This window comes from Nansenia antarctica (genome assembly GCF_963989245.1).
Source record: "Nansenia antarctica genome assembly, chromosome: 10".
NCBI classification, from domain to species: Eukaryota; Metazoa; Chordata; class Actinopteri; order Argentiniformes; family Microstomatidae; genus Nansenia; species Nansenia antarctica.
The window spans coordinates 16,822,778-16,832,613 of record NC_137680.1 but is presented as its reverse complement, the minus strand read 5'-3'; the positions used below and the strand labels follow the sequence as shown (position 1 = coordinate 16,832,613).

Genomic DNA, 9,836 nt, shown 5'->3' with positions numbered 1-9,836 from the left:
CTCCTAATGTGTAGGCCGGCCTATGCGAAACAGCGCACAGGTGCCACATGGGATTGATGCCAGATGGGATTACAGTTTAACCAGTCTATTACCGCTTAAACACAGTAGCCCATTCGGCGGTAACCCCATGCCTATCTGGCAACCCTGCCAACCCGTCCACCATAGTAATACGGTTTCTTGATTTCCCATCTATGGGTGCGTTCGTAAACACGCTCTGGAAATCCGATCAGCACTCGCGGAACGCCTCTCGTCCAATCGAACGACTCGGTCGCTCTGTGACATCGAAGCCAGCGTGCGCTCCGGCGCTCTCAGAGCGTGTTTACGAACGCACCCCTAGAAGTTTCTAGCCAGCTAGCTGAAGCTGCTACACACACTAGAGCCATGGCGACCGAACGGCAAGTTAAACAACATACTATAAAAGTGACATTGTTTTACTCATTACTCATACATTTGTTGTCATTCAGTTATACAGTTATGTTCTTCCCATTGTCATACTCCCGAGCTAAACGAAATGCCTTCCCAACCAGCGAGACTTATAGAAATGACGTTGTTTTATTGATTTAAAAAAAAAGGGTAAAACTGGAAAGAGAAAATAGAAAACTCACATTAATCCCAAACAATTTAACAAACTTCAGTTAACGTAATGTGGAGTCCGTTCATTGATCGATGCTGTCTGTTCAGTTCCCAGTGAGGCGCCCGTTCAGCGCTGGACCCGTTCAGCGCTGGATTTGACGCATGGCATAGCGCGCATGCGTCAAATCATGTTATATTATTATATATTATATAGCTCGCATCTAATCGTATCGGATGAGAAATAGACATTAAATGGCATATATAGGCCGCTACACAACAGTAATCACCGCGACAAACAGCTATATTAGATTTGGAGCAAAAAAAAATATGATTTTGCAAAAAAAATTAAAATATATATTTTAATATGATGACCGGAATATATCACGTTTGTCCGGTAAATCGAATTCTTCCCGGACACGATGTCCGACGGCAAATTTTTCTAACGGAAACCCTGACTGGAACATAAAATCTCACTGTTATTGGAACTGGGACATGGTGCTAAAATATCAGTAAATATCTCCTCTTAAAGGGACGTTTCACCAGCTATTCACCACGACTCAACAGAGAGTTAAAAGTGGTCTTTGTTGTGTAAATAGCCAGGAAATATAAAAAGGATTTGCACAAATCTGCAAGAAGATAACAGTAATATGTCTGAATAATGAAATAAATTGTCAGACAGAGTCTTGTCTAAGCAAAGAGGACCGTTAAGTAAACACATGTGATAGGTGTATGCACCAGCACAGTACTTAAGTATGGAAACAAACGGTCTGTAGCTAATTCCACAACGGTAGACTCACTCCTCCCTAAAGCTCCTTGCAATTTGCTAAACCATGTGATTACCCCTAAATACCTCACTCAGGATAAAAACTTGCAATAACTAGCTTTGGATCTACAGAAGGTATTTGGAATTGTTTTCACATGCCCACACATTCCTAAGGTGATCTGGACAGCTATTTTGAGGAGGAAAAAAAATCTGTGAAGTGTGTAAGAGCTGCACTGCAGTGAACAGAGCTTGCTTCAGGGCATCTCCACGGAAACAGAATGATGCTGGGACTCGAATTTTGACATTCAAACTTATGCCCAATAATAGCATTGTAGCCGTGATAGCAAAGTTTAACAAACCATACAACTCTATGCACAAGGACTACTTAACAATTCCAACATTTAAGACAATATTTTTTTATGAAAAATAATTACAAGATGACTGATTTCAGGGAAACACACATAATCAGCCTTTGCTCATCACTATTCTCATGATGGAAGATGGAAAATGTATTTCTGACCTCATTTCCCAAAGATATTGACTAATGTGACACCCAATTTGATAAGCTCTGATGAATTTCACATTTGGTCTTCATGGGTCTTTTTACAATGAAGTGCCCTTTACAAAAACATATTTTTCTCTGCAGTCAAGTGTTTTCTGGTCTGACATTTCTACCTTTATGTCAAACTGGAGATATCGCTTGTCCATCTCCCTGGAAACCACACTCTCTATGACCTCCACAGGAACCAGCTGGAAGCAGTCATAGGCCGGACAGAAGATGTTGTGTGCTTCTCCCTCCTGGATCTTCAAGTTCAGAAACCTGACACACACACACACACACACACACACACGCACACACGCACACACACGCACACACGCACACACGCACACACGCGCACACACACACACACGCACGCACGCACGCACGCACGCACGCACGCACACACGCACACACGCACACACGCACACACGCACACGAACACACATGCTTCAAGTTAATTGTCCCACTAGAGTTTTTATTTTCCTCCCAGCCCCTACGGTATGTTTTTAATAGTCACATTCCCACACATTCACCTCGTTAAATCAATCAAATCAATGGTAACCAAAACTCACCCTTCCCAGCATGCTCTGCAGAACTCATGGCCACAGGACATGTCGACAGGCTCCTCGAAAATGGATATGGTGCACATGCAGATACCACACTGTCAGAACCACAGGGAGAGCAAACACAACGCTGAGAATGACAATTACAGGACTTGTTGTTGGGAGTTACAGCACTTTTGTTTAGTGTCATTTATATTTTAAACAAACCAACAAAAAACAACAACATGGTTTGAAAGCCTATTATCTTGCTGTTTTGGTATATTTGCGATATAGCAACCGTATACAGTCTGGTAAACAAAGAACCTTTATTGACAGTCATTGATGTGGTCAGGTGCCAAGAAGACCTTCCCTAACCTTGTGACACGTCATCAACGGCATCGCTTTTGACATCATTTCTAAATCCGTCATATTCAGGGGAAAATGGGAGTAGAGCCTCCTTTTACTGCACACACTGAGTCCTTGTTGTACTGTAGACTGCAGAGAGACAATGCACTGGGGAACCCATTATAACTCAACAATGGAAGTATTGATCTGTGGGAGGAGTGATCGTGATACAATAAACTGGGACCTTTATAGGGGGCCCTTGAGTGTGGAACGTGTCCTTTGGAAGTGAATGAAGGGAGGTTGAAGACTAGCTTTTTTACTAGCTCTACTATTTACCCTATTGTGAAACAAACATTCCCTTCATTGAGCGACTGATCAAACCTAATGTGTCAGATAGGAATATCTAAACAGTCCAGGCGGGTTCAGGGTGATTGTGTGTTTCCCTGAAATCAGTCATCTGGTAGCTACTGTAAATGCCACTGCTCTGTCAGCACGAGTATGAATCTGTAGGAGTCTATCCCGATTCCCTACCCTTTTCTCCGTTAAATGTGCACTCAATGGGCTTTTAGACCAATTCAGGGAAAAAAGGGGGCAGAGAATCGGAAGGCAGAGATATAACACGTGTGACCCCCCACACTGATCTCACCAGGGGCGTGTCTTCGTCCCCGGGGGTGAGGCTGATCTGGTCGGGGGTGGTGACGGAGGAGCGGGGGGTGCGTGGCGTCCGCGGGGAGGGCAGGGTGTCCCAGGCGTTGTAGCCACTGGGCGGGGGGTTGGGCATCTGCACCCCGGAGCGCTGGCAGCAGTCCTCGGCGTTAGACATCCAGGCCTCCAGCAGCTTCTCCCTGTCCCAGTCTGAGCCGCCCCCCCCACACCAAGACACACTCCAGGTCAGCACTCGCAAAATCAGGTCAGCCTCGTTACAACAAACGACCCAATCAAATCCCCTCAACCTCGACGTGACCTCATTTGGATCGTGCCACCATCTAGTGGAGCGTCCTCTGGCCTCGTTGAATAAAAATTCAACAAAAATTTAAAACTTTATTGATATCGCGAGTGCGGGCTCATTATCTTTGTCCTCGGGGGAGCTTTAAGTATTAACTCTCTTTAATGTAAGGCTGCAAACTTCACAAGGAATTCAGTTCGGAAGGAGGAAAAATGAAGGCAGGACAGAAAGGCATATGAAGTGAGATTCCCTCAGTGCAGAACAAATATAGCAGCGTCGAGGGGTCAAAGTCTCACTTGTATTCCCATAAGAAGCTCTCACATGTAGCACAGCCTACAAGGAGACCGGCTTGTATAATTGGAGATGATTATAGCGAGCAGCACAGCAATTAGATTACCATTTAGAAGCCCACTACTAGACTTAATTGAACGGGGCCAAGAGGAAATGTCTGTCTGTAAGAAAAAAGGCAGCCGATACCCAAGCGTATACAACACTAAACCCTGAGGGGAAGAGAGTTTCGATCCAGACGGATCGAGGATAATGTTTAGCCTCGGAAATCAGTTAATGAGGACTTTTTTCTTAGTGTCCTGGAAAGAGGTCAAACTGAACGAATAGACTGTACTCTCCAAGCACAGCCTCTCCCTCCCTGTCTGTACTGTGTAGTCAAGTCTTTTGTGTGTCGGACATCCCTGTCTGATGTACAGCTGGAGGTCCGTAGGCTAACTGTCCCCAAGTAATAAAGTTGCATTGTTCTAGATAGAGATGTACTGCATCGTTTCAGGTCATAGCGGGTGACATCACTGTATCACTTCACTAGGAGTGAGTGTGAGTGAGAGTGAGAGTGAGTGTGAGTGTGAGTGTGAGTGTGAGTGTGAGTGTGTATGTGTGTGAGAGTGTGAGTGTGAGAGAGAGTGAGAGTGAGAGAGTGAATGTGTGTGAGTGAGAGTGAGAGAGTGAATGTGTGTGAGAGTGAGAGTGAGAGTATGAATGTGTGTGTGTGAGAGTGAGAGAGTGTGTGTGTGTGTGTGTGTGTGTGTGTGTGTGTGTGTGTGTGTGTGTGTGTGTGTGTGTGTGTGTGAGACCCCAGTGCGTTGTTGTGTTATGTACCATGCGCCCGGAGCAGAGCCTCTGCGGTGAAGAGAGGGGCCTGCAGCATGTCGGCTGTCTCCACTATCAGCATGTCCTTCAGGCGACGCAGCTCCTGAGGCCGCAGGCCCTCGTACAGCTACAAAAACAGAGAAGGAGAGGGGGAGAGAGGGGGGGAGAGAGGGAGAGGTGTTAAAAACAAACCAAAGAAAAACCGATACAGGACTCTCTTTGGGTGTACACAAACAGACAGCAGACTGATTATAGCAGTCACGTGCACGTGAGACAAACAGGGATATTTTGGTCTCTGTGTATATAGCTGGCAGCATGGCACAGCTGCTGTCTCTGTGTACAAGTGGTCAGCTGACTACAGCGAGAACATTGGACTACAGTCAAAGATAGTCTCATAGTTCCAGTAATGCTAAAAAAACAACAACACAAAACTAAAGTCTAAGGAGAAAACTAACTTAGGAGGAGAGTATTTTTGAGTGAAGCACCATGGGGTTCTTCATTTTACTGTTGAAAGCCTAGAGTTTATTCTTAAGCCTTTTATAGAGTCAGTATGTTTATCACACTAGTATTTTGTTTGTTCAGTCCCTTCTAATCTGAATGCTTACATTAAATGTATTTTTCACTCCCAACAGAACCCAATCTAGTTCAAGGCATAGAAAAGCCATAAAATATTTAGATTATTCTTAATTCAAACATTGTAATAAAACATAATAAAACAATACAAGGATGAGAGGATCTTTGACAAACTACAAACTAATGTCAGCCCTGTATGCTCATTTCTTGAAGATCTACAGTATGAAACCAAACTTTGGAGTAAAAAGAGTCATAGCTCAGCCCAGGCCCCCCCACCACTGAGGCAGCATGATCCATGATCCATTGTGGCTCAGTTGGTAGAGCCAGGCGTTAGAAAACACTGAGGTTGGCGGGTTCGATTCCCACTGGGAATATAATGAATGCGCTCACTTTACTGCAAGTCGCGTCGGATAAAAACCGTCAGCTAAATGCCATAGATTATAGTGTCTGTAAAAAGGACAGAGTGAGAATAAGAACTAGGGTTGGGCTGTTTTACAGTCAAACCGTGAACCGCGGTCTAACAAAATAGCAACAGTTTTTGTCAATACCGCCATAAAACCGTCATAAACTTATAATAAACGCCTTTAGAGTGTTTGTCCAGCGACACTGTCTGTGTGGTTAAAGATGCTATGAAAGTCATGACAGAACTTTTTGTAAACAATGTCATTTGTCAAATAAATAACCTGTCAAAAAAGTCTTCCCTCCGCTTCCTCTTCCATTCACATGTGACTTCCACTCAGACCATATCGTGCGTGCCTGTTTACAACTGCCAACAAACGTTTAGAACTTAACGTTCTAGCTACGTTCTGTACGCTGTAATTCTCACCGATGTACGAGTGACATTGGATGTCTATTTTGTCCTATTGTTTTTTGCATTCAACTTTTTACACCTAAGGACCTAAGAACCGGTGAACTATACCAAACTAAAAGCAATGGAGACAGAGACAAGGACGGTGACTATAACACAGGTATATATTCTAGAAAGAGTTAGAACAAGCTATAAGAACTTTCTAATGCCAATGACCGAGGCAAACAACAAGAGACTTTACCGTGCGTGCCCAGGCCGTTAGGTTTGTTGTTCATCTGCCCCGCGGTGGCGCAGCGGTCTAAGCATTAGCCTCTAGTGCAAGCTGCCCACCGGGGACTGGGATCGAATCCCGGTCTCGCCAGACCCGGATATGGCCGGGGCTCACAGGGAGCGGCATATTGAGCGGCCGCTCCCAAGGGGGGTATAGGACTATTTTCCGGACAAGGATCCGTCGCGCAACACCGCCCCCGTCTGGTGCTGGAGTAACGGTGTCGGGCTCGAGGAGCCAGACAGCTAGTCTGCCTGGCGATCTCCTCTGGGGCTGCCGGCCACGGGGTCGTGCGGCGGATCCTACGCAATAGGCAGGGGATAATTGGATGCTAGGTTGGGTGTAATTGGATACCAAATTGGGTGAAAAAGGGATAAAATCAGATTTTTTTTCAAATAAAAGGTTTGTTGTTCATTTCATTCCGTTTGGTTGACAGACGCCAGCGAATTAATGTCATGTATAGTTAGTTGCACAATTTTTTTTTTACCCGCTGTATATACTTGTAGCTTTATACTTGTAGCTTTATAGATGTCAATGTTGTTCTGTTTCTCTGTTGTTCAGAGAATAAAAATCTATACCGCCCAACCATAATAAGAACCCATGACAGGACTGTGTGCTGTGTGACTGTGTGGTGCGGTGACGTCACCTCTCTGCGGTCCAGGGCGGCGTACTTGGCCTCCATGCCCTCTGCCTCCGGGGCCAGGGAGAAGACCATCTGAGACTCCAGGCTGAGGGCCAGCTCTTTGTGGTGCTGCTTCTCAGCACAGTCACATGGCGTCTCTCTGTTCTCGTTTTCCGCAAACAAGTCAGCATCTCTCTTCACCAGGACCTACAGGGAGAGGGAGAGGAGCTTCTTTTTTTCTTTTTCTGTTTTGTAATGCTAGAAGAAAAATCTATAAAACAGATATTCTAGACTGTAAAATTGGATGTTGAACTACTCAACCCCTTGCTATCCTTTCTAGTCTTGTTGGGCACATTTAAAAATTGGTGTATTGGAGAAAGGACTGCATAAGCATACGGTAGATGCAACCGACTAAAACCTGCTGAATCATTGTATTCCTGAGAACTCTAACAGGCTGACAGAGTGGCCCTGCTTAAGCACTTCTTCCCTCGCTTGATCACTGATCTAACGGGATTGGATATGTCAAAGCAAAGTTTCCTACCGCATTGATTTCGCAAATTCAATCTTGTCAGATCAATGATAACGTCAAGCCACGAGGCACTTTTAGCAGTATTCAAAACAGAGCCGTCAAGAGACTAGAGTGTGGAAGCAGGAAAGCGGGAAATAGGAAAGCCTCGCTCCGTCTAACCTCCACGCATGTCTTCATCCCTGAGGCGGCGGCGTAGTGCAGAGAGGTGTTCTTCTTGTTGTCGGTGGCGTTGACGTCTGCGCTCTCGTACTCCCCCTGGTCCAGCTTGGCGCCGGTCCACTTCAGAATAATCCCAAGGCACTCGGCTCTCTTCTGCTGGTCCTCGTACGGCCGGGCGATGCGCGGGTGCAGCGCACCCTCTGACATGAGGATCTGAGGCCCCATGCACAGCAGGTGGAGGGCCGTCTCGTTGTGCACGTTGCGCTTGTTGGGGTTGCCATCCTTGCTGAAGAGAAAGGACCTGTGGGAATCAGAAGGGGGGGGTTTATTCAGAGAATATAAAAAAACATTTAAAAAAATTATACCAACATACAGTACATACATCATGTACTAAGTAGTGTAATTGATATCCAAGTGTGAGAAACGACAGAGCTACTTGTTTGACAGGTTAAGTGCAACTCTAAATCGGTCTAGATCAAAGCATGATGAGGAACCGAGATAAAGTGTACGGGTACACAGCACGGGAGTTTCCTTCTGCCAGTTGCCCTGGGGAAATCCAGACACACTCTCATGAAAGCCTCCAGAGAATGTTTAAGTACAAGCCGTATGGAGACGGGGGGGCCTGCTATATTATTCTAGTGTTAGGGACTGAGACCCACAGAGCGTCCCAGCGCAGCGTGATGCATTCCTGTGTATTTCTAACAGATGGTCCCACGGAGGGGCAGATGGGAACCAACACAGCCGTGGAGATGGACGGACCACCACAACATTTCTGTGACGCTTGTCCTGGACAGTGAAGTAACTACCACAAACCCCTGAATAGGTAGAGCATAATTATGAATGACTGAAAAGTCATTGAACTCTTTTGAAATAACATCACAGCGTTATGAGGACGATTATGTGCGGAGTGCTATGAATGACATACAAAGTAAGATGAAGATCTTGTCTTTTCTTTCAAGATTACTATTTATACCAGAGCCATATCATTTGACATTTGAAAATACCAAACATGAGACATTAGCCAAGGTTGAGCCATTTGTTTCTGGGCATCACAAGACAAAATGCTGCCAAGCAATGTTGCACTCACCCACTTCAAAACACAACAAATCAAAGTCATGCCTAATCCACTGCCAATTAGACCTTATCAGAAAAAAATAAAATAAACAGGTCATCAACATCTTTAAATAGACCTGACTGAGGATTTGTGCCAAGTGTTCATACACACAGACAGACACAGACACAGACACACACACACAGACAGACACAGACACAGACACAGACACACATGTATATTGTATAATGTTAAGTAGTTTAGTTTAGATTAGATTAGATTCGATTAGATAGCATCTAACCAGAAGTGCAAATACTGCTATAAAAACATGACATAGTTGTTGGTCCTCACCTGAGCAGCCGGGTCATGGCGTGCCTAGCAGCGTAGTGCAGTGGAGTGTTGTGTTGATAAGGCTCCCCGTAGGAGGTGTTGGGGTCCATGGCCTCCTTGAACTGTGGGTTGCCCTCGTACAGCGTGTACGACAGGCCCTCGTCGCCATTGATCAGCGCCTTGCGGAACTTGGTCGCCGTGTTCCCCATCGCTCAGCTCCAAGCTAGGCTGTCGGGTTCTCTTCAACCGGTCCTAGTGCAAACAGGCAGCATGCTTGAAGCTCCTGAGAGAGACGGAGAAGAGCGAGAGTTACCCTGAGAATTAGGGGTGGGCATCGACGATCGATAATTGATCGATAAGGATCTTGGTCGATCACAAAATAAAACATTTTTTTTTTGTGATCGACCAAATGTTTTATTTTGTGATCGGCCAAGATCCTTATCGATCAATTATCGATCGTCGATGCCCACCCCTACTGAGAATGCACTTGATTTCAGGCAAACAACAAAAAGACGAAAATGAATCATTCTCAGGTAGAATGTCTGGTTTATCCTCTTAAATCTTCCGGATTAACAACTCACAAATTATTTGAAAGATTCAAAACAAATTCGTCCACCCTAGTGCAAACCACCAGCATACAAAAAGCCTACTTCAACAACTCCTTCTAGAACTACGAGAAGTAACCCGA

At 45.2% G+C, this 9,836-nt stretch overlaps 1 protein-coding gene across 1 annotated transcript in view; it reads right to left on the bottom strand.

Annotated features, from left to right (window-relative positions):
• The window catches only part of LOC308166453 (ankyrin repeat and IBR domain-containing protein 1-like), a gene marked incomplete at its 5' end in the record, with an annotated part of 22,260 nt that extends 12,903 nt beyond the window's left edge, over positions 1-9,357 (bottom strand). The window contains 7 exons of the mRNA XM_080540764.1: positions 2,012-2,156; positions 2,450-2,538; positions 3,411-3,619; positions 4,818-4,935; positions 7,104-7,286; positions 7,768-8,068; positions 9,170-9,357. Coding sequence (XP_080396890.1) covers positions 2,012-2,156; positions 2,450-2,538; positions 3,411-3,619; positions 4,818-4,935; positions 7,104-7,286; positions 7,768-8,068; positions 9,170-9,357 — 1,233 coding nt within the window. The remainder of the gene's footprint in view (positions 1-2,011; positions 2,157-2,449; positions 2,539-3,410; positions 3,620-4,817; positions 4,936-7,103; positions 7,287-7,767; positions 8,069-9,169) is intronic.
• Positions 9,358-9,836: the final 479 nt, after the last annotated feature.